Genomic DNA, 24,839 nt, shown 5'->3' with positions numbered 1-24,839 from the left:
TTCCAAATGGAGATTAAGGCCACTCACATGTTAAACACTTGCTAAAGGCATGTTTATTATGTATAAAAGGCTTCAGTTCCAGCAGATATACAAACTTTTCCTTCCAGGACTCTCACATCCACAGTGGAACAAAGACAGGACTCCTCTTAGACCAAACAGTGAACCAAGATGGCCGCTGGAACGCACCGCTCAGCGTGCATTCCACTCACCGGAAATGACGTCAGGCGCATGGAGTGTGGACCGGAAATGAGTCAACGTGTTTCGCCCCTCCCATAGGGCGTTATCAAGACACCCATCTCCCGTCCTCACTTAAATATTCCACTTATATTCCATTGATATTTAAGTGAGTGAGGACGGGAGATGGGTGTCTTGATAACGCCCTATGGGAGGGGCGAAACGCGTTGACGCATTTCCGGTCCACACTCCATGCGCCTGACGTCATTTCCTTGGTTCACTGTTTGGTCTAAGAGGAGTCCTGTCTTTGTTCCACTGTGGATGTGAGAGTCCTGGAAGGAAAAGTTTGTATATCTGCTGGAACTGAAGCCTTTTATACATAATAAACATGCCTTTAGCAAGTGTTTAACATGTGAGTGGCCTTAATCTCCATTTGGAAAAAGTTACTATTGTGTGACAATATTATGCTATGTGAGTTTTTTTCTTTTGGTTGGATGGTGGAGTCTATTCGGAGGGTGAAGATTTTCCCTAGCGTGGCACCAAAGAGGGTTTAGGATCCCTAAAAATTCCTTAAAGGTCTTTTACTCACCAAGTTCTGGTGAGTGTATTCGATGTTGGTTTGTGCACGGGTGGAAGGTGAAAGTATTTTTTGAAGAAAAGAAGTTTGCACTTTTATTTCAACAATTTAATTATGTTTTCAGCACATGGTCTTTTGGGTGTTTTTGTTTAAGATTAAGTGCATAGCTGTATTTAATGTTTTTTTTACTAGGGTTTTTTACTCTGTTGCCTACTGAGACTATGGAACCATTGTTTGGACAGAATCAATATTCATGAATTAAGTAATAGCTGATTTTTTAGCTAAATTTAGGCTCCAACTGTGCTGCTTCTGCTTTAGTCTTCAGAAGGTGATGTCACTGCTACTTAGAGAAGGAATAGACTTAAATGTCAAGAATATCAGCTTAGGCCACAAATGGGGCTTTGAAGGAAACATGAAGCAAGGAAACCTGGGCCATTGTTGTTAGGAACCAAAAACAGGTTTCACCATTCATTCACTGGAAAAACAGGTCAAGGCATCAGTTTATAATGGGCAGCTGCTTAACATCTCCATATATGTTTGCTTTAGTTATGTTCATCAGTCCCAAAATATTTGCCTTGCTAGCTTCCTTATGAAGTGATGTCACAGGGCCTATAGAATGCACAGACTGCATTGTCGTCAGTACTAGACCAGGGGCCGACTGACAACTCATGGGGCCCCCGGGCAATAGGGGATCATGGGGCCCCTGTGTCTTTGCCCAAACTCAAAAAAGCCTATGAAAAAAAGGTACCAGGAGCATCTAATGGGACCCCCTACTGACCCCGGGCCCTCGGGCAGTGCCCAAGTTTCCAAATCGTCAGTCCGCCCCTGTACTAGACATGTGTGATTCGATTCAGTACGAATCGAAATTCAGACAAAATTTTCTTTATCTGGAGATTTGGATGTATCCAAATTACAATAGTAATGAATTTCAACTAATCCAAAAAAATTTGTATGCATTCATTTGCGACTTCAGGAGGTTTTTGTAAGTTTAATAATATTGTCACACTCTGTATTGTTATGATTGGCCAAAGTCAAGCAAAACATCAAAGTCACAAGTATAACGAATCGAAATTGCAAGCAAGTAGCCGAAATAACATAATGACATCACAAATGAATCCTAATCTTCCAAAAATAACTTCCGAAAATATGAATTGATTCAGAACAATGAGTATACAGTACAAAACGAATCAGAAAATACAATACAATTTCCGAAAACGAATCATTCTAACATAAATATGACAAAACAAAATAATTGATTTAACGAATTAATGCAAAACATTCCTTATGAAATTATATTTTTAGTTCTTGGTGGATCACTGGACCATATCAATAATACTAACCCAAACCACAAATGTGCAGCTCCTTCATACATCTGAGGAAGGGATGGTGTTTGATCCTGGAAAATGAATACCGGTAGCTTGCATTGTCACAACATTGGTCCATATACCACAAAATGCCTTTTCAGTACGCTTATGAAGTTATGTCTCTGAACCTCAAGAAAGGATAAACTGCATTTTCACCAACATTGGTCTCAACCTTAACATTTCTATTTAGTACTTCACTGAAGTTATTTTACTTACCCTAGAGAATGGATAGACTGCAGTGTCACCAATACCCAACACTGAAGCCTTAATAGTACTCCTCAGGAAGAAATGCAATCGTTCCTTAAAAAAATGGATAGACTATGCTGTCACCATATTTAATTCCTAACACTGTTTAGAAATGTATGTTTTTGGTTCCTGGAGACTATTATCATAGATACAAGTCACAAAATGTCCACCTAATCCATAGTTCACTGGAAGTGATGTCATTGGTCCCTAGAGAATGGACAGAAAACACTGGTCCATACCACAAAATACCTCCTGAGTACTTTTCAGGCAGTAGCTGTATTTCATCTCAGGGTACTAGCATAGGCTGCTTTCCTAAGGATAGTAGCCCAACCACAGGAAGCAGCTGTCTTCACTTTTTTAGGACTCCCTGTGTCTGCTCTCCTCAGACGGGATCGATTTATCTTCTTGACTAGATGTCACAGGATGTCTAACTTGGTGTGGTATAGTTAATATGTACACCAAAATTCTAGGTTTCTAACACTCTCCCATACAGGTCTGAGGACCCCAGAGATCTTCACATTATTTACCTGAGTAAACATAACATTACCCATTATAACATTAACATTGTCCAGTTTTTAACTGTATTCTGGTACATGTGTCTCCTCTTATGTAACTGTTGCTGACTTGTCTCTTTTCCTTTTTGTACCACTCTCCCTTCCTACCCTCGTTGTCATCTCATTGTCATTTCGCCTATGTCCATCTCTGCTCTGACTTTTACTTGTGTTTGCGTTGCTTCTGTGGTTCTGTCCTCTGTTATCCGTGCCCTCCCTTAATTTATTTCTCCGACTTCCTCCTTCTTCCTGTCACCCCTTGGCTCCTCCTTCCCCCCTTTCCCCAACACTCCTTCCTCCATGCTGTCTGCCGCTGGTCTCCGTTGGTGCCGTTTGAACCGCTTCACCACCTGTTTGTCTTTCATCAGCCGCGGAGCCGTGCTCCCTCCCCCAGGAACGGTTACTTGCCCGTATGTAGATCTATTACTTCACATCTCACATGTGTGTATAGTGCTCTGACCGTAGCTCAAACTCATGTGCATTGACCAGAGTCTTCCATTTAGTTTTGCCAGGCATGTTAATGTCTGTCAAATTTTTTTTTTTTACCACAAACTGATATTTAATACTCATGAATTTATAGCAAAAACCTAATGTGAACTTTTTTTTTTTTTTACCAAGAACTGTGAGGTTAATTATAACTAATCAGACCCTTTGCTACATGTGAAAAATCAAAGCAGAATGTAGCCTTTGCTACGACATTGTGAAAGAGTCCTGGTTTTGAAAAGGTGCTTGCTGCTATAGACAAATTAGCAGTTGCCTTTTAGTTATTTCAGTTATGGTTTTACGTTGTGATTTAAAATGAATTGGGCTGTGAGTGAGTTAGGTGTTAACTGGCACTGGTCTTGTGGAAAGAAGCTAGAAAGAAGGATGGAGCAATCAGAAAACACGTCACACTTGACCTCTACCAGTGAAGGATTGATGTCAGTAGACTGCCTGTCTGGCTCAACCTAAACTTCAGTAGGGACTATGAGCAGTTCCATGGTATCGGTCACATTACTGGGTACTTAAATCATGTAAAACTGACATTACAGGACAAGGTTAAGTTTTTGCATCCTTAAACTTTTCTAACTATCAGACAAGCTGAAAGTGAGAGTAAACATCCACTGTTTTAGCACTACAGGTCCTCTTTAATGTGGATATAGATGAGCATTGCTCAAAAGCATCTCAAGAATTCTTCATGCGCTTTACATTTTACACAAACCCCAAATACAAATAATCAATATAGGAGTACTCTTCCCTGGATTACTTGGGCGTCACCGCAGACTATAAGCGATCATCGTCCCAGAAAAAGTCTCTCTTTGTATCCTTTTCTATAGTATTCTTTCTATGGGTCTGTAGGATACAATTCAGTAAAAGGAGAAGGGAATTTACTAGGAGTCTAAACTATGAAAACACAGAGATACCTTGATGACAGACACAGCTTTCCAAGATCAACGTGACACCAAAGAGGATTCTTCGAGATAATTAGGCTGACCTAAGAAAACACGTAAAATACAAATTAAGGCATAGCTAAACCCCTTTAGATAACAGTGCAGAATCTCAGCCAGGTCTCTGTGATATATCTTCAGCATATAGTCAAATAAACCTCCTTGCTCACACTTCTGCTGGTATTAAATGGTAGTTATCGGTTATTCACATTCTGTATAATGGCAGGCACCTCCAGGTGAATGAACAGATCTCTAGCTTTCTCTGAGACCTCTCTATGAATACTTACATCCTCCATACTCAAATATGTACATTTTGACTTCATGTAGGTCATTGGTCCCTAGCCCTCATATCCCATACTTCTCTATTCTGCACTATGGTGGATGGCTTCTTTGGCCTATAGATGGGGCACAGATGGAGTCATTATTTGCATTTTAGAGTAAAGTTTGAGGACACTAGAGCTGCTAATACATATGGGTGATGGATTACTAACGTTTATGCCACAGGTACACTCTAAAGTTATAAGAGGTAGAAGAAAATGAAAGACACCTTTGCCACTATAGAAACTATTACTTAATTATCCCACAGTGGCTTAGGTATTGGTCTCGTCATCGCAGCAGAAGGAGAGAACTGGATTTCAGAGAAGCCAAGAAAACAGTGAAACACACTGTTACAGAGAATTGAACAGATCAAATTCCTGATGATTGATTTCACTTAAGAGATAACTCAATAATTGTTTTTCCTTTACTGACTCATTACTTACTTTTAATATTTGAATAATCAGCTAGGGGATGTTTTGGGATCACAGTGCAAACCCAATGAAAAGATGAGTGTCTTTGTTTAATAACACAGGCTCCTACCCAGGGCTTGAGGCTGCTAACTTGAGGAAGTGATCCCAGTTCCAAGGTAGAGCCCACCTTTGCAGAGTTATATCTGAACATTAGAAAGGCTTCTGGAAATCTGCTCTGGCAGCGTCAAACACTTGAATGTGAGCTTCAGTTCTTATGGGTTCCCAAACAGGTTCCCTTTAAACCAGCATTTTCTTTGAATTTTGACGGGCCTCTTTCAATGTCATTAAGTACTTGCTATACTGGTTTTGCCCACTAGAAGAAAGAAGTGCATTCATATCCATATCAGGATTTACTGTACTGCTACAGTCCCAAATGTGCATTTATGAATCTGTGACAGTAGCAATAACATATAAACACCCTGGGGTTTATTTACTAAAGCTGGTTCACTCAGAATCTGGTGCACCTCTGCATAGAAACCAATCAGCTTCCAGGTTTTATTGCTAAAGCATAATTGAACAAGCTGAGGTTAGAAGCTGATTGGCTACCATGCACAGGTGCACCAGATTCTGAGTGAACCAGCTTTAGTAAATAAACCCCCCTCTGTTTTAGGACAGCTGTACTCTGCTTTGCAAAGATTTAAAATAAGTTTAATAGAAATTCTAATCAAAAAATCCAAACCAGCCAGTGTTTAGGACTGACTGCCTCTGAAATCATATATACCTGTGGCTGCTCAATTATAATCCCGATACTTCTAGGTAAGGGGAAACAGGATACATTATCTGCCCTGGCTAGTCACCACCCCCTAGCACTGTGGGAACATGAGGGGCACTGAGTCGACCATAGAATGATTATCATTAGTAATTCTCATCAACATTTCTGATTGGTTGCTGGGGATCACAGTGGTGCATGACAGATGGTAATTGTAAGAATAGGCACTGGAAGATGCCTTGCATGGGGTGGGAGTTAGTTTAGTATTCAATTCTTAAGAAAAGTTTAACTTAAACCTTTTAGACATTCAAATGGAACTATGTCCAGTCCTGAAAAGTAGGCAACACAAGGTGCCTCCTGTGCATGTCCAAGGAGTCCCCAATCCCTAGGTTCGCATTTCTCAGTATCCTTGGGATTAGATCCTATTGGGCAAGCCTCTCAATCTTTTTACCCCAGAAATTATTACTAGGTCTCGGAGAACCCCTGCAAAAATTAAGTTATTGGGGGTCAGTGGGAAAAATGCCTTGACTTTAGTGGTCAGGGAGGAAAGCCCCCCTTATAGTGGTGGTCATGATGCCACCCTTCCAGACAGCTAAAAAGATCATTGGTGTTGTAATGCTGCTGGCTCTGCCAAGTGGCACTGGACCCGGAACTTTGTCTTCAAGTTCAGACAAAAGTATTTTTTACATTAAAGTGGGAAGGTTCAGAAACTTTCATCAGACACTATCAGATGGGAGGCAATCAACAACTCAAGAAACCCCTAGCGATTTCATTAATTCCCCAAAATATGAATCCAAACTGTTTAAAATATGTAGATCTCCTAATATGTTTTTAGAAATATTAAAAATATAATTCTAAAATAACAAATGTAATAAGTAACAGTGTCCTCCTTGAGTGTTTGTGAATTGTCATTGCAGCCTATAACGGATGCAAGTCCGATGAAGCGCTCTGTGTCAACACTGACTCCTCCACAGCGGCCTCAGCTGTATGAATATTCCCTTGAGAGGGTGCAGCATGACCGCAGTCATCAGCACCACCACCGATGTCACCGGCGCAAAGAGAGGAAACAAAAGTCTATGGAGAGGTCTCCGCAGAATGAAGACCCAGGTAAAGCTCTATTTTTGCATCTTGATGTAGAGTTGAAACTAAAACTTTAAACCCTGACTCCAGGAAAAACACTTTTTTACATTTTGGATGGAGCAAAGAAAGGATAGAACATCTGTTGGCTTTTTATTTGTATCCTCTCTGTGGAGATTTCTTCCCAGTGTCTGTCAGGACAGGAAGTGATGAGAAATCTCTCAAGTGGGGAGGAAGACCCTATTAAAAACTTGATACAATATTTACTCTTCCCCAATCTATCCAAAAACTAAAATAAAATGTTTTGGCTAGAGTTGGGCAGTGTACGGTGGGCGTGTATGCCTGCCCATCAACTTACACATTATCTTCCTGGGTGAGACTGTTTGATAGTGAAATGACACAAAGCCAATTTAAGTCACTTACTAACTTACTTGAGGAATCTTGTGTCAGCAGAAGCTGCACCACGGGAGAGGCGACAGGAGAGAGGGAGGTCCCAGGAACGCAAGCAGCAACCACCATCGTCATCGGAGAAGCAGCGCTTTTACTCATGTGACCGATATGGCAGCCGAGATTCTGGGCACCCCCGGCACTCTGACCACAGCCGGGCCACTTCGCCCACTTCTGGACAGGATCATGCTCCCCCCCCCAGACAGGTGAGGACATCAATGTACAAACACAAAAACTTTCATTGTGTGCCCAGCAAAGGGAACAATATACCACTGTGCTTGCAAGAAACTAACAGATTCTTTGTCTTCAAGTTCAGACAAAAGTATTTTTTACATTAAAGTGGGAAGGTTCAGATACTTTCATAATTTTTTTTTCAGTTGCTCTGTTCTCATTAGAGTGATTTCTGCTTACTTCCGGCTAAGTGGCAGAGGCAGATGGATGGACAGATTATGGTGCAAAATCACTGCAGTAAGGACACAGACAGCTAAAAAAAAAAAACACTTAATACCGTGAGGAAAGGCTAGAGAACCTCTGTGAGTTATGTATTGCTGTCTTGTTTCTCTCCATCTGTTTACCCAGTTGAACTTTGTCACCTCAAACAGAAATTATGGAGATGGATGAAGAGCGCTGTGCTTGAATAGAAAGTCTTGGAAACTTTACCAGTTGCAGAACAGTGATCACTTCTTTGGAGAACATGACTAACGCTACCAAAAATGCAAAGTAGGGGAATCCTGAATTACCTGACACACGCTGGTTGTTCTTTGTCCTACACTAACAAAGTGATCATTGTTCTCCATCAGACTGCAGTTTCCAAGACTTTCTATTTATGCACAGTGCTCCTCACCTACCTCCACAAACTTCACAGGTTAGAAGAGACCATCTCCAAGAACTCACCACAGACCTAACCACCACCACCAAGATCTAGCGCTACCTCACATGAACACTACAGAGGTCACTAGGACAGAAGCTATGAAAAATAGAAAAGTTTAGATTGGTAAGAAATGGAGGCATAAATTTGGGTGACAGATGTCAGAGGAATTTCCTCTGGCTTTGGAGAGATTTTCCCTCATCCCCTATTGTGCCCCTAGGTCAGGAAATAAACCTGACAGGGGTTCTAAGCCTTCCCTATGCTATCCAAAACAAAGAAAATAATTTAGATGCTCTTTAAAAAAAAACTCCAGGCTGATAGAAAGCAAGGAATTTGTTTGATTATGTAGGGGCTTCTGAAACCAATGCATGCAACGAGTTATCACCTTTGCTTCATCTCTTTGGATAGGGGGATCAGATGATACATAGCCCAGTCTTTGACACTCTGATCCCTTCATTACAGCACAGTTCACATTCTGCAGATTAGGGAAATCTGTTGTGGCATCGAAGGAGATAGGCTTATTTTCTTGATTGAGACCTGCTGACATATAAAAGGGTGGCCATACACAGCTTTTTTAAATAACTGTTTAAAAAAATAAAATAAAAAAAGATATGTTTTATTGAGTTTTATCAGGTTGGTAAACAAAAAAAGGTGTATCCAAACAAAAACTCCAAAAATACAATGAACAACCTTGCAGTGTCTCACAAGTCTGAAAAAGAAGAAAAGAGCAATTGCAAGTCACTTCAGAATAATACAAAAATAGACTGGGCACTCCAAAACAAAGTCATAGGAGTCTGCAAAAGAATGAGATAATTCAGTAGTATCAGTATCCTGGATCTAGAGAGGTTATAGCGAGGGGAATAGAAATCCACTTGCCCCAGATCATATCAAATAATTTAGTTTTTTCTCCCTAAATTCAAAAGGTAAGTCTAAATAAAAGGTAGGGAGTCATTAAATTTAAACCAGGAACCAAGTGTAGGCAACCGACCCTTTCCAGGACAGTAAAATGACTTTTTTAGCTACAGGAATTGCAACAACCTTTTAGCATATTTAGAGAGCGTTAAATCCCCAAATATTCCCATGTGCCAGTTTTTAGGATGTAGAATATTAGTTGGACTAACCTAGAGGAGATAAATGAGCCAACGTCCCCCAAAATCGGTGGACTACAGGGCAAGACCAAACATAATGAAGGATAATAGCAGTATGGCCACAACCTCGGAAACAATCTGTTGTGGGACATAAACCCATAATATGTAATTGAGCAGGAGAAAGGTGACTATGATGGAAAACCTTAAATTGAATAATTCTATCTTTAGATGAAATAACAGAATTTTTGTAGGTGTCACTGAATTCAGACCAATCAGAGCCTATAAATGAGATATCTAGGGAGGCCTATTTCAATTGAGCAGTGGCGAACCTAGGGATGGAGTCAACCATGGTTGTAGAGCAATATAGTTTAGTAGGATCAGTTCACCTTAAAATTTTTTCCAAGGGGGTTACCTGTAAAGGGTTATCTAGAGATCCAAATTGCTCATGCACAGCATGGTACAGCTGGCAGTAATATAATAAATAACTGGAAGGCACCCTAAATTCTTTCTGTAGTTGTAGAAAAAATTTAGAGCCTTGTGCTGTAAAAAGATGGCACAGATATTTAACCCCAAGGGGTGGCCATCTTTGTGGGTCAAGTAAGGTGCAAAACTCTCCCAGGATGGGAATAGACCAGAGAGTTTTTAGGGGGTGCTGACCAAGAGGAATCTGGACAGGAGGGAACCCTCTAACTATAAATATTTTTTTTAATTGCTCTAATTGTTTACAAAATGTTAGCACCATGGTGACTCCACATCTTTTTTACACAGAAAATAGTTTTTTTGCACCTGCAGGATATGACCTTATATATCCAGTTTAGATATATTTCTTTGTGGCCTAGAGCTATCAATTTTAATTTTCCTAGGCATATAGTACAGGACACAGGCTTCTTTAATTATTAAAACTGGGGTTATATGTAGGTGATTGGATACTGACAAAAAGCTGATTGCACATCCGCATATATCACTCATCCCACTCCAGCTAGCCTCAATTTTTTCTAGTGTGTTTAGGTGATGGATCTCTTTGCCGAAAGACACCTACCTTCTTCTATGAAGGTTTCTCTCATTCTGTCTCTCTGGATAAATATATTCCAAGATGATTCTTCTATGAATCATATGCACCATAGCATTCCCTTACGTCTGCATCATAGTGTTCCCTATGAAGAGCACCTATGTTGCAGCTTCCAGATCACTAGACTTCTTGGCAGAGCCACGGGGACCATGCTAGACCCCTCTGGTGGAAGATGAAGGGCTGCACTGGATTCTGCTGTGGATGTTCCCCTTTGCACACGGGATGCTATTCAGATCCAGGTTGTGGTCTGTCGGGTGTAAACACCAGTTCCTGAGGACCACTGTGGGGCTATACCCATTGTAGGAGGGTGAAGTCAGAATAGGGTAATCAACCTGTCTGCTAGATGTGATGAGTACAGGGGCAAAACTTTAAGCTCAGGTTGCCCTTCTTCCTTTAAAAACTCTTTGGGGGGCACGAGGGTCACCAACTTTTTTCCTCTGGTGGTTACAGCAGGGGATAACTTTAAGCTTGATGAGGATTCCGGTCAGTGACATGCCTATTGCAGCACTACTGGTCCCAGGGAACCCCTGTCTATATCTACAGCACAGGGTACATTCTGTTTACACATTTTTTTAAGTTTTACCAGGTGGGCATTCAGGCCTCCCCGGATGTGAGTTTTAGGACATAAGGTACTAGCAGCTGCTTTTCGTGTTTGTTGAGCACTTTGTGACTTGTTTATTAAGTGGGGGTGTTTGCATTTTCTCACCCTTTTGGATGCCCCGCCCACAAGGCCATGTCATTCATTCACAGTGTTCTGTGAGTGAATGAACTACAAGTCCTGACAGCCGTAGGCGGGTGTCAGCTTGTAGTTCTCAATGAACTACCACAACGCTGTGGAGCTCATTGAATCTTCCTGTCAGTATACACTATATTGCCAAAAGTATTGAGATGCTTGCCTTTATATGCACAGGAACTTTAATGGCATCCCAGTCTTAGCCCATAGGGTTCAATACTGAGTTGGCCCAACCTTTGTACCTATAACAGTTTCAACTCTTCTGGGAAGGCTGTCCACAAGGATTAGGAGTGTGTCTATGGGAACGTTTGACCATTCTTCCAGAAGCACATTTGTGAGGTCAGGCATTGATGCCGGACAAGAAGGCCTGATTCGCAGTCTTCACTCTAATTCATCCCAAAGGTGTTCTATCGGGTTGAGTTCAGAACTCTGTGCAGGCCAGTCAAATTCCTTCACCCCAAACATGCTCTTCCATGTCTTTATGGACCTTGCTTTGTGAAGTCATGTTGGAACAGGAAGGGGCCATCCCCAAACCGTTCCCACAAAGTTGGGAGCATGAAATTGTCCAAAATGTCTTGGAATGCTGACGCCTTAAATGTTCACTTCACTGGAACAGTGAAAACAACCTGAAAAACAACTCCACACCATAATCCCCCCTCCACCAAACTTTACATTTGGCACAACTGCCAAACCCAGACACTTCCATCGGACAGACAGGGAAGCATGATTTGTCACTCCAGAGAACACATCTCCACTGCTCTAGAGTCCAGTGGCGGCATGCTTTGCATTGCACTTGGTGATGTAAGGCTTGGATGCAGCTGCTCGGCCATGGTAACCCATTCCATGAAGCTCTCTACGCATTGTTGTTGTGCTAATCTGAAGGCCACATAAAGTTTGGATGTCTCCAGGCTTCAGGATTCACTGACACCGCACTGTCATTTTCTGTGGCCTACCACTTTGTGGTTGAGTTGCTGTTGTTCCCAGTTGCTTCCACTTTGTTGACCATGGAATATTTAGTAGTAAGGAAATTTCACAGATGGACTTATTGCACAGGTGGCAACCTATCACGGTACCACGCTTGAATTCACTGAGCTCCTGAGAGCGACCCATTCCTTCACAAAATGTTTGTAGAAGCATTCCTTGGTGCTTGATTTTTTACACCTGTGGCCATGGAGGTGATTGGAACACCTGAATCCAATGATTTGGAGAAGAGTCTCAATACTTTTGGCAATATAGTGTATCTGCTTGCCCATACATCCCATATGGGCAAGCAGATATACTGACAGATCTGCAGGAGACCTGCATGACACCAGCGATCTGCTGATCACTGGTGCAATGCTTTACAGGCTCCTGCAACCAAAAATAATAAATGCAAATTGTTTTACCTGCAAAAAATGTGCATTTATTATTTTTGGTCAAAAGGTGAACTTATCCTTTAAAAGAAGTCTTTGTTGCATATTGTACGATCAGGAAAATAGGGTTTTTCACGTACAAGTAAAATCTGTTACCTGGAGTACAGTACAGGACACAGGTCCCTCCCATCTGTTATTATCTCCCTATTGCGTTCAGAAAAGGCTAGGCGGGAGTGAGAGGGGTTATATAGGGGATGTCACTGCAGCTTTATTTGCCAATGTCCAATCATCTGAAGGTGGATGTATATAACCCAATCATAATGATTAAAGAAGCTTGTGTTATGGTCTGCACTGTACTGCAGAAGAGACAAAAATTCTATTATATGTGGATTGTGTAGACTAAGAAGATCTCTGTTTAGACCTGGTTTGTATCTAAACTGGCTGCTTAACATAATTTCATAGGAGTAATAATTTATCAAATTAGTTTTTTCTAGTAGTAAAAATGTTATTTGGTTGTATTAAATGATACTGGCACCTCTGCATTTTAAAATACCATTCTGTTTTTTATCAGGAGTTCTTTAATGAAAATGTGACATTGCCTGATATTCTTCTGAAAATGTCAGTTTACCTGGCTACCAAGCTGATTCTCTCATTCCAGCACTTTCTGAGTCACTCCTCTGAAATAAACATGCCAAGTTCTGCCTGTTCCTGGTCAGCAAAAGCCAACATGTCAGTGTGATAGCCAGGCAAATAGCATTTTTACAAGGAGAGACCCCAAAGGGCAGTCTCCCTATTTCTCTCAGCACAGGCCTGTAAATACGTCCATGAATGTTTTCCTTGCTGATATCAGTTCAGAAACATCTGTGAACTGCTAAATTGTATGGTGGTGTCTTTATATGTACCGTACTTGTTGGCTGAACAATCAGCTGACAGATCTGTGTTAAATGGGAGTGTGATGTAGGTTACATTGTTATCTTATCCTGTATGTGTCCTTGCAATGTGCTGCATACAGGATTAGGGCCAGTGTATGTGCGCAGATGTTAAAAAAAAAAATTGCACAAGGTTGAAATTCTATCATGGTGAATACCAGACATCATTTGTTATCAGCAATGTGAAGCCATTAATTCTGTTCCTGAGTCCATTCACATCTGGGCTGTATAATGCATGTGCGTTACCGCATACTAAGGAACTCCAGCTGAGAACCTGTTTTAGTCTGCGTGCCCTCTTCATTTGTGGGCACTGCATCACTAAAAAGAGTACAATAAGAATGAATGCAGGCATGTGTACATGCCTTTTCATGCATAATAATGGCAGCCTTACCCTTGAAACAAGCACACTTAAATATGGAAATACACATTTTTAAACGTGTCAATGCACAAAACGCAGTACACAAAATGTGTGTTGGCAGAACACAAGTACGAATCAGGCCAGAATTTTTTTTTACTCCGGACTGGTCAATCTGCATTCCTCAAGGTGTTTGGAGAGATAAAACCCTTCAGAAATGTAAGGAACAATATGAGGCTGATGATATGATTACTTCTATTCCAGATGGATCAAGAATTATGTAAAGGTTTGCCAGACTGTTAATTTAGACCAATGGTCTTCAAACGTGACCCTTTGCTTGCCTTTATCTAGCCCATGGGGCAGTATTCCACCAGCTGACACCAATGATGGGACATCATTCTGCCCAGTGACACCATTGATGGAGTTATTCTGCCAGTTGATACAAACAATCGGGCCTTTTTCCTGCCATTAAAACCAATGATGGGGGATTGTTTATGCTCATTGATGCCGGGGCGTTTCTACTCCGACTTGCCACAATCTGGCCCCGCTAAAGCCTAAAAAAAACGTATACTGGTCCTTTGCTTAAGTTTGAAGACCCTTATTTGAACAATAATGTTCTCATAAAATAGTTTATACGTGTTTTTACCTGTAAACACCTTTCTTGTGTAAACATCCGATAGCCCTTAGACTGCTGTTTGGTGCCTCCAGCTTGGATGTGATGTCAGCTGCCCTAACAGAGAGTGTCCCTCAAGTGGCATTCTATAATATTCCCCTTATCCCCTCCCCCAGCAGCTACATTAAAGATTATATAGCAAAATAAAGGGAAGGACCAGGGGAACTGGACCAGCACAGAGTAACCAGACACTCCCAGAGGAGGAGGTGGCTGTGCCATGGAACTGACTTTTCCCAGAGTAGTCAAATTCTTTAGCAAGTTCAAAGTCACTTTGCAAGTGAACATAAAATTGTTTATGGAATGGAAGATTGCTGAATTTGAAATACTTGATTTTTCTTTGCTTTTACTTGCAATTAATGTAAGTTACTGGCAGTGTCTCTTTACCATGGTCTAAAAACAGCTTTATACATTTATCATCAATAAGGATTTCATGGATTGTCAAAATATGGGTAAAATAAAAAGACATTGCAGGTTCTAAAAGAAGACAAGAAGACATTGCAGGGGGCCATTTACAACACTGTCCCCACTCTAAAAAGACCAGCCCAAGAAACAAAAATGTGTTTCTTGGGCAGGTTAAAAGCACAGAAAGTGAAAACGTTTTGGCTGTTTTGCAGAGCAGAGTATTTTAAGACTTTGAGGCCCACACAAGCACAAAACTGATGGGTCTTTCACTCTGTAAGGCATTAGCAGTGACCACCTTTGCTACTATGGTACTCAAATTAATGGCAAATTGCTGTCATAGAAAATTGCATTGCGATAAGAACTGATTTTGGTACATTAATCATGATATGGAATGTTGCATGTTGTGTGTTTTAAGGCTGTCGACTCAAACCTGTGTGTTTTTGCTTTTCTAAACTCTTCCTTGTTTTTCTCTTCTTTTCATGCCCATTGCCTATCTTTTTATCTTGTGTTTGTGCCAACTTTTTTGTCTTTTGGTGTGGTTTTTTTTTTTTACTGTGCTTTTGTGTGTTTCGTGTTGGACATGATCCTTTACCCTCCTCTTGCCTATCCCTTTTTGTGCTATGGGTATTGTGTCTGTGTGTGACCACTTGCATCATTGTCTTACGGACTTTTCACTGTTATGTGTGTATGGTGTGCCCCGTTGTGTTTCTTTTTTCCATTCTGTGTTCCTGTGCCGTTTTGATGTGCTTTTTCACCCTTTCAATCTAGGGCAGTGGTTCGGCCAGCGGGAGTCCACGTCTGACCAGCTCCGGTGCTAGTACCCCGTGCCGCGGAGTCCGGAGGCAGCTGCCACAGACGCCACTCACTCCACGGCCCAGCGTCACATATCGGACAGCTCACTCTTCCCCTGTGCACTTCGGGGGCCCCACTTACTCTCCCGGACGTTTGAGCCGGGGTCTATCAGAGCACAATACCTTGCTGTACAGCGATTCCCCAAGCCACTCCGCCTGCACAGTTACACGCATCGGTTCTGACCCCTACCTAGGACCACGCCAAGATGCCGACAGCTACTGCCCTATGCCCGAGGACACCTTAACCTTTGAGGAGGCCTTGGCCAGCAACTCTGGACGTTCCTCTCGGACTTCCTATGTGTCCTCACTCACTTCCCATTCCCACCAGCTCTGCAGGGTCCCCAACGGCTACCACTATACCTTAGGGCTCAGTTCAGGGTCCGGCCAAGCTCCCAGAGTTCGAAGCTATTACCATGAAGCAGACGAGGATGACTGGTGCTAGCAGAGGGAGCAAAAGCACGTTCTCAGTCTCGCCCTTCACTTCACCAGGAAGCCGAAGCAACAGGAGCAGAAAGGGGGGGCTCTTGTTTCAGTTACTACTGATGAGTTTTATCATCAGCCAACAGATCGCCGTGACATCAGAGTATGTTTCGGTAGAGTAGAGGCAGTGACCTTAGGAGAAAGTTCAGAGTGAAAAATGAGGAAGAAATTATGAACGAGCAGGGCAGAGCCAGGGCAGGCCTCAGTTTTCAATTGTTCTGGCATTTGTCATATTTTCAGTCTTCCTTTTGGGGAGAGTTACAATGCCTCTTTTCTAGTAATTGGAATATGGGATGTAGGACAAGATGGCAAGCCTGGAGGTTGGAGAAATGGAAATATGAGCAGCAAGTTTAGGACCGGAGAGTATTGAGTTTGCTTTTTTAATTATTTATATAGACTTTAAAGGATAGAAGGAGAATTATTGACAAGCTCTTCACCTTTCTATTCTCATCCTCCACAAACTTCTGAGAATTTTTTGATCAGTCATATTTGCCATCACATCCACTCTCCACTAACCTTTCATTGCTTAGCAGAGGAATTGCAACTGAAACTTGTTCATACGGACAGACATGACCCAAGACAGACCATGCAGTTGTTTCACAACCTCTACTTGTCCTGCTCTCTTCAGAAGTGGTGTCTGTGCCGTAGACATTTATTTTTCATTTCATAAGAGAGTTGGCATTTGAAGAAGGACACATTTAGCCAAGGGCGTTGTTTTGCTGGTATGGAGACACCACCTAACCTGACCCACTCTACCAACCAAGCTCAGCGCAACACCAAATCTAGAAAGGATCCTTAGAGGTTCCATTTAGTTGCAAGTCAGCAGATTATTATTTTACAGATATTGTGGTGCCTGAGTGGCAGTTATCATGACTGCTGAACAAAAAAAATTATGGTTACCCTTTAAACAAATGTTTGTATTGTGTGTCTGTGTGTGTGCTGCTATTATGATATGTAACTCCTTTAGTGCAAGAGGATCCCTTAGTGCAACTCAATGAATGCATGGGGGCCTGTCTCTCTGCACTAGTCTGTTCACTGTCCTAAAACTCACCAATGAGCCTTTTCTCCTGTCCTCAGCATAGCCTAGATTTTAGTAATGCACAGGTGTGAGTATGCATGTCTTTGGTTAGTGTGAGTTTTGCACATTATTTGGTCAATGAAGTTGCACTAATGTGTATTTCTAGTGGGATACTTTTTTTGTTTTTTCATTTTTGATGTATTTAAAGGTCATATTGGGAACTGGCTTCGATGATCGTTGACCAGTGCTTGTTCCCAAATTCATGCTATCTATGTTTTAGTCATGCTGTTTGCACTGAGCAACCCTGAAGACTTGTAGTTTATGGCAGTCTATATGTTCCTTCCATTTTATACTTTTAACAGCACCCCGTGCTACAGATGATTGTACACTCTTAGATTTGGGCTGACTGATCATTTTTATCATGGTTTCCTGTGCCATACAACTGTCAAGGCAGGAAGACCTCTGCCCCAGTGCCAAATGCTTTGAGTATCTTTGGGCTATAGGTAACACTGTGGCAATGTTTGCAAGCCCTATATACAAATGACTATTCTCTAAGTTCAGCCAAACCTTGAGGTGTCAGCCTGTCCTATGGCAATAAACCGGTCAGTGATTGGGGCAGATCTCATTCTGCTAGCGCCATGTGGCCTTTGCAGTCATATGTAGCATATAGTTGATAAAAAAAAAAAAAAAAACGGCAAGCACAACACAATAGAGATATCTGGTGGGCTTGATATGAGGGATATAGTATATGTTCTGTGCATATTAATCTATTTTAAGGGCAAAGCTGATTTTCCAAAGACATTTTCAGAGGTCATAAAAAATGCAACAGTAGAGATTAAAATATTTTATTTGTTGTAGATCGTAACTACTGGCACTGCTGAATTGTTTCTCCACCCATAAAAGTGGAGTTTATTGACTCAGTTCTGTCATTAGTAGTGTTGTCTTTCGTTTTATTCTATATATAATTATTGCAGCATTTAACTGACAAAATACGTCATTGACTCCTTTAGGAGTTGTTTTCTTTTTTATTTACAAAAATATATTTAAAAAAAAGATATATATCTTAGACTCCTGTCTCGCACAATATATCAAAGAGTCAGACTTTGGTTGGATGAAGGTGGTAGAGAATATAGGCAATTGTCAGGGACAGTTTTTATTTATACATAACTTACCAAACTTCACGGCTGGTTTGTGCACTGTCGCAGATGTTTCACCATGTCTCATTCATTGCTAAGTGCCTACATTTTACAGATAGTGGTCTTACGAGCACGCACCATGACTCTATTATCCTTCAAACTCATGTCCTCTTATTTCTGCAAGAACTCTTTACATACATTTTGTACTATAGTATTCAGTAAGAGAAAGGCTGGCTGAAAAAAAAAAAAAAGATGGGCTTTTAGAATATACCTATATTTTTTATTACACTATATATGAAGAGTTTAGACAGTGTTAAATCACGCCATTGTACCTGTTTGGGCCACCATGGATTCCATGTATTAGATGACAGCAGACATTTGACACCCATAGTAAGGCTTTTGTGGAATGTTTACAAGCCATTGTTATGTTACCAAGCACCTGGATTGTAGTTTACGACTTTAATATATAACACTTTTGAAATTATTTTCTCTTTGAAGAGAGATTCCTAGCTGGGTGCTCTTTTTGTCTTAAATAAAACAAAACTGAGTTTTGATAGAACAACATAATAAACCATATTTAATCCACAGTGGCCAAAATTGATCACAAAGCATTGCAATAGTACTTTATGGATCACCTTGAAATTTTTTTTTTTTTTTACAAATCTGGGCTCATGTAGAGGGACACTAGCCCTTAATTCTGCAGAACAATTTTATCAAAAATTGTAGTCCGTAGCCAGTGGAATCTAAGAAACCTACTGTCAAATTTTTAAAACTGTTGTCGATGTATTTCACTTTATCTCTTTAGGAATGCTCAGGCGCAAGAATTTCATTCAAATGTAGCCCAACATTTCATTCCAAACATATCTGCATGTTTATAATTGTTCATTCAACTGAAAAAGGGCTTTTGGGTATCAGTTGTGTGTAAGTGCAAATTATTGTCCAAAAACGCAGGATTCTTTTGCTGTAACTGAAATCAAGCTGAAGGATTTTGTGTTTAGGAGACAAGGGTAGATGTATATATTGGAGGCTGTGCTCCTGCCAAAGTAACCCCCTTTTCCACTGAATAATTTTTTTTTTTGAAGATTTGAAGGTGTCAAAACAATTCTGCAGATTCCTATAACAGTTTTGGAATGTTATATTACGCCATTGGACTGACATTTCATGCAGAAATTAATTCAGTTTCATGCAGAAGAGAGCAAAAACTATGTCAAACTTTGACCTACAAATTCAGGTCTAACATCACAAATTGTTATTGGTGTAGCAGTCAGTTTTAGATATCAGTAGCCCAGCTGTATCCTACACAGTCCTTCAAAATGCCCTTTACTTGCTGGTGCCTCTGCACGTCATTGGAACTGTATTTCCTACAGGGCTATGCAAGACACGTATCAAGAAATGCCAAGATTGCCAACTTCATCCAGTGCTATGTTGGACAAATCTCCCACATTTGAGGCTTATGGATAAATGCGACCAAATGTTTTCTATGTTTTTTTATTATTTTACTATCCCTGAGATGAAGAAAAAAAAATTAATAGGCACAACTTTCTGTGTTTTCTGAAAAAAAAAATCAAAATAAAAAAAAAGATAAAAAGCTCCATAAAAACAACCATGAAAAAGACTCAGAAATTTAACATTTTACGCTGAAAGCATGGAACCTTCTTGTTTTATAAGCTGAAGTGTACGGCCTTCACTCTCACCCACATAGTCACACCTGGTCTGTGCTCTCCCCAGATGAACTATAAAATAACTATTTGCAGTGTTGTAAGCCAAGCTATTCAGCATGATGGGGTTATTGTTTAGACTGTACCTAAAGCTCAGTTTGTGCTTAAAGGGGTTGTGACTGGTTAAATTTAAAATGTGAGCTTGTGTTTTACCGGATGGCTAGTATCAAGGTAGAGCCACCAGTGAAAAGAGAATTCGTAGATGCCCTAGATTTTTTCACACAACACTGTTGCATTCACCTGGATTCTCACAGTGAACATTCTTCATGTAAATGGATTGCACCAAAGACTGCATTGTCTTCCGCAGCCTCCCCCTTTTATACTCGAATACTATTGTGTTTCCGTTTGCATGCAGCAAGGGATGGGCCCTCGGTGACCACCAAGTGTAAAAAAATAGACATTAATGAGTAAAATGCACATCTCTGCTAATTATGTTATCTGCCTGCACAACCCTTTTATAGCCTAATTTTTCACTTGGCTTTATGAGTGGACTTGGGGACCCCCTTGTCCCGAGTTTGACTGTTAAAAAAAAAAAAGTGCAGACAGCTGTCACTGCAGGTTCAGCTTTAGCTACTATCTTAAGCATATGTCTTTTAGTTTGAATCTGTTGTATGAGGACCTCCTCCTAAAATCAGGCCTTTAGCACTAACCTGACACATTTTGAGTGATGTATGCTTTATGCTATGCAGTTATTTTCAAACTGACATATTCCCATTTTCCTTTCTCAGCTTTTGCATCTAAAATGTATACAAATGTAATGCCTGATGGAGGTTCTACTAATGGTTATTTAACCTTTTTGTTTTGAAAGCTGACAACGATGTTGGATTGGGTTGTTAGTGGGCTTCGGGGATCCTCAGTAAAATGTTGGACTTTCTGCTGTTTGGCTATTAGATAGCTTTGCACTTTCAAGAACCATCCTTTAGTGCCCCGCAACTTCTGTCTACAAGAACTTTGAATGTAATACACTGCTCTCACATCCTTCATGCACTGCCGTGACCTCTTTACAAGGAGCTTTTGGCCACAAGTCAAATGTGCAACCTGTGGCTGCCAAGTAAATGCAGAACTACAAGTTCCAAGATGCTTTACCCAGGAGCTGTATTTAGATATCCTGCTGCCCTAAGCACACATGAATGATGATATTAGAGGAATCGTGTAATCTGCTTTCTTTTCAGAACTACTTTTTGAGTGTACAGACTAATAAAAAAGAGAAAGCAGAAACTGGTTTTATTGTCTTTCAAACTATAAAGGACATTGTGGCTCCTCTTAATACCCCTTCCTTCTGCCCCCCTCAAGGGTTCTATATCTGAGCTCAGCCACAAGAGGTTCAGAAGTTAGCCAGATGGAAAAAACAAAGTAATAAAAAATTTCAGTAAGTTTCTAGTCTTTGCGCTGTTCCTTTGACACTGGCCCACGCATATCAAAAAAGGTATGTCAGGGGCACTTATGTCCTTATTCTTGGTTTCTGGTAGATTTCACCAGTCTTATCTGTAAATATATCCTTTCAGTTTTTGTTTTCAAAATTGAATTAGATGGTTTGATATTTTTCCAGGGGTTTATGCTACTTGCACACAAGGCGTCTAGTACGTGTGCATCCATTTTGTGCGCTCAGGAGACACAGGAACAGGGTCCAGCCCCTCTGATTGTAGCCTGTTGAAGTCTATGGGAGGCAGAGATATGTTGTAGTTAGACAGGGATGATCACAGTACGGAATGGTGCACTGTATGCATTTATGGATGTGTGTCTGGAACACAGGTATTTCCTGAAAGCGTAGGGCCCTAAAACGTGAGTACCACGACATTTAGCCCCATCCAACCGCACCCCAGCATGTTTCAGCCTCCGATAGACTTTGACAAGTGATGCGGCTGGAGGCTGCCCTCCAGAGCTCATTAAAACACCAGGACTGGATGCACGGGACTAAACATCACATGTGCAGAGGGCCTTATACAAACTAGAGAAAAAAGAAAAGTTCACATCATCTGGGCCCGTTAATAAAAAATTGGAGATGTGAAAGCAAGTGAAGCTATGGCTTATAATGACCAATCATAATTTTATGGATAATTTTCCTAGTATCTTTGTCTTTTTTTTTTTTTTGCAGCTCTGGCTGCAACTTCAGAGGGTTTTTTTACGCCAAAGTTGCACTGGAAGTCAGACAACTTTGGGGTCACAGCAATGTGAACTGAGCCTAAACTGAGTATGCAGAAACTTGACAATTACTAAAATACTCACTAGAACATGGTATTAGATATGAATTTTTTCAGCCAGGCCAAGCCTGTGACACACCAAGGAAGCAAGGGTGAATCTTCACAAGGCATGGGGAGCTTACAATACATTACCTAGCAATGTATAGGTTGCTTAGAAAAAATAACCTATGAAGCTTTCAACATTGCTCTTTTTCAGCATGCTGTACCAGAAGGAGATTCTTGTGTGCCCCAACCTTGTTTAGGGTTTTTGGAGACTTTAAGTTCTCCTCCAAGAAAACTGGCCAAAGAATAGTAAGGAATTCTGAGACATATGGAACTTGTAGTTCAACAATAGCTTGAAAGCCACAGGCTTCTTGGTCATCTTGGCTTTTGCTAAGTCCTTTTTGCAGACCTCTGCTACCACAAAGATGAAAGTGCAGTGTCCCCATATTCCACAGATGGATAGTATAATATCGTAGTGTTCTAGTATTTGTGAGTCAGAGAAAAGATGGTCTGCTTCAGCCTCAACGCCAGCGGTTATGGCTTGTTATATGGCATTATTATTTTTCCTTAGCATGGGTGGTACGGCAGTCATTTTTGCACCTCACCTCCCAAAAAATATAAAAATGGCTACCTGTGGGAGCAGTTGTCACTTCCAGTCCTTCACTTTGATTGTTTTGCATCCCAGAACCAGACCGAACTGGCCGTACCTTGCATTAATTAATGTTTGCATGTAAACTATATACATATTAAATTATGAAACGTGACAAAAAAAACTCACAAAAAAAAAATGATCATTACTTGCATGGGAAAAAAATGCTAAACATCTCTTCGTACTCTTTTGATACGATGTATTCATCTCTTGTTTATTTTTATTTATATTTGATAACAATTGGGGGTTTGTTGAAAAACTTTCTATGAAAAACAGAAAGGAAAAAAAATTTAAACATTTTGAAAATTGGACACACTTTTTTTCCCTTCGACACATCGAGAAACGTTGTCTAGTCTGATGTGTGAATCTTCTCTGCCAGGCCGGACGTTGGGCTGGGCATTTGATTCTACAATTACCAATTTTGTAAGAAGCAAGAGGTCCTTGAATTACAATAAAAAAAAGTAAAATAAAACATTGTTGTGTTTTACTTGGGGGGATACATTTTTGACAGAGTGTGGAATTGGCGGCAAGAATGCTAAAAAGTGAGCACTTGGCCAAACTCCTACATTTACAGTTATATTACATATTGAAAATGTTTTACCTGCTTTTATATGACCTAGCATGAACCTAGACTTAAAGAGGTAGTAAACTCTAGCAAAAATAAAAATGTTTCCTCCTGCAGAGCAATATCATAATCTGCTAGTATGCAGCGCTTACTAGCACATTATGGAATACCTTGAAACTAAGCCCTCCAGCGACGCACTATCACCGCTACAGAGGCTTCCATGTTCGTGGGCTGTGGCCACTTGAATGGCCGAGCCATAATTACATCACTCCCACAAATGCACGTGGGAGTCTGGACCACGGCACCCTGCTCTGAAGGGACAGCAGAGGTATGCCATTCCTTCAGAACGTATGCCCCAGTATCGTCACCGGCTGCTGCTTCCTAGCATATCTCCTAATGCTGAACACTTAGGAGATGTTCATTTTACTTTTTTAAAGCTTACCTGTAGGTAAAGAATCAAAATGCGGAGTTTACTACCTTTTTAAAGTGTATCTAAACCCTTGAACAAAAACTGATAGTAGTGTACCAGTGTTTAGATGTGATGGATTAGATTAGTGATGGATTTAGATTGGTTTTCTTTTTTCACATTTTTTTTCTTCATTATACCCTGCTATACCTGCCATGAACATACTTCCAGTCCAAGGCTGACAACTGTACTGAGCAGCATTGTCATCCTAGGGTGGGGAGTGTGTAAGGACTACATAATATTGTGTCAGGACTACACAACACCTCCCTCTCTTCTCCATAACAGGGGGAAGTGCTTTGTAGTCTACAGAGATAGCTGGGAACAATGTTACTTGATAATCCAGAGGCAGAGAGTACAGTAAGTTATCTGCTCACAAGATTTCTTGTTAAGCAGGTATAATAACCTACTTTCAATGGTATACTTCAAAGACTAAGGGCCCTTTCACACTGCTGCATTGAAAAACGCAGTGAAAAAAAAGCATATGCATTTTTGGTGCATTTTCTGCTTGCTTGATTTCTAGCATGCACCTGTGAAACATGGACATGTGACTTAAAAAAGGCACCAAAACCACAACCATGGTACTTTTATAATGTGTTTTTCATTGTTTTCAAAGGGAGGTGTGTTTTTTTCTGCACTTTTTAAAATGTGTTAAAAATGCAGCATACAGTGCTTTTAAAAATGCACAGCACCTGCAGTACATTGGTGTTAAGAGTTCCATAAGATTTAAAGGGATACTTATTTTATACATTTTTGTTCTACTTTTTAAACAGCAAAAGCGCTTCAAAAAAGGATCAGTGTGTAAGGGCCGGTTTGCGCTGGGATCTCATAGTTTGGCCTTGAAAACACATCAGAAAAATTAGCACTTACACTACTTTTAAAAATGCACCGCACTAAATCATACTGGGGTACCATGCAATTTAGTGCGCACAAATGTATCATGTTTG

The 24,839-nt window shown here is 40.7% G+C and overlaps 1 protein-coding gene across 5 annotated transcripts in view; it reads left to right on the top strand.

The window, feature by feature from the left end:
- Nucleotides 1-23,336, top strand: part of CACNA1B (calcium voltage-gated channel subunit alpha1 B) — a 378,141-nt gene extending 354,805 nt beyond the window's left edge. For 2 of the 5 annotated variants that reach the window (XM_089675296.1, XM_089675297.1), the window contains exons 45-48: nucleotides 3,281-3,322; nucleotides 6,754-6,943; nucleotides 7,367-7,566; nucleotides 15,598-23,336. In XM_089675296.1, the coding sequence (XP_089531422.1) occupies nucleotides 3,281-3,322; nucleotides 6,754-6,943; nucleotides 7,367-7,566; nucleotides 15,598-16,122 (957 nt within the window). In that variant the 3' untranslated portion in view covers nucleotides 16,123-23,336. Of the gene's footprint in view, nucleotides 1-3,280; nucleotides 3,323-6,753; nucleotides 6,944-7,363; nucleotides 7,567-15,597 lie in introns of all 5 variants that reach the window. The other 3 variants (XM_089675295.1, XM_089675298.1, XM_089675299.1) reach the window with 3 other exon arrangements.
- The last annotated feature ends 1,503 nt before the right edge of the window (nucleotides 23,337-24,839 follow it).

The sequence above is a fragment of the Staurois parvus genome, unplaced genomic scaffold (assembly GCF_062004578.1).
Source record: "Staurois parvus isolate SC_StPar_1 unplaced genomic scaffold, SC_StPar_1.0 ptg000154l, whole genome shotgun sequence".
NCBI classification, from domain to species: Eukaryota; Metazoa; Chordata; class Amphibia; order Anura; family Ranidae; genus Staurois; species Staurois parvus.
The sequence above is the reverse complement of the archived record's forward strand: the minus strand, read 5'-3'. Positions and strand labels throughout refer to the sequence as shown.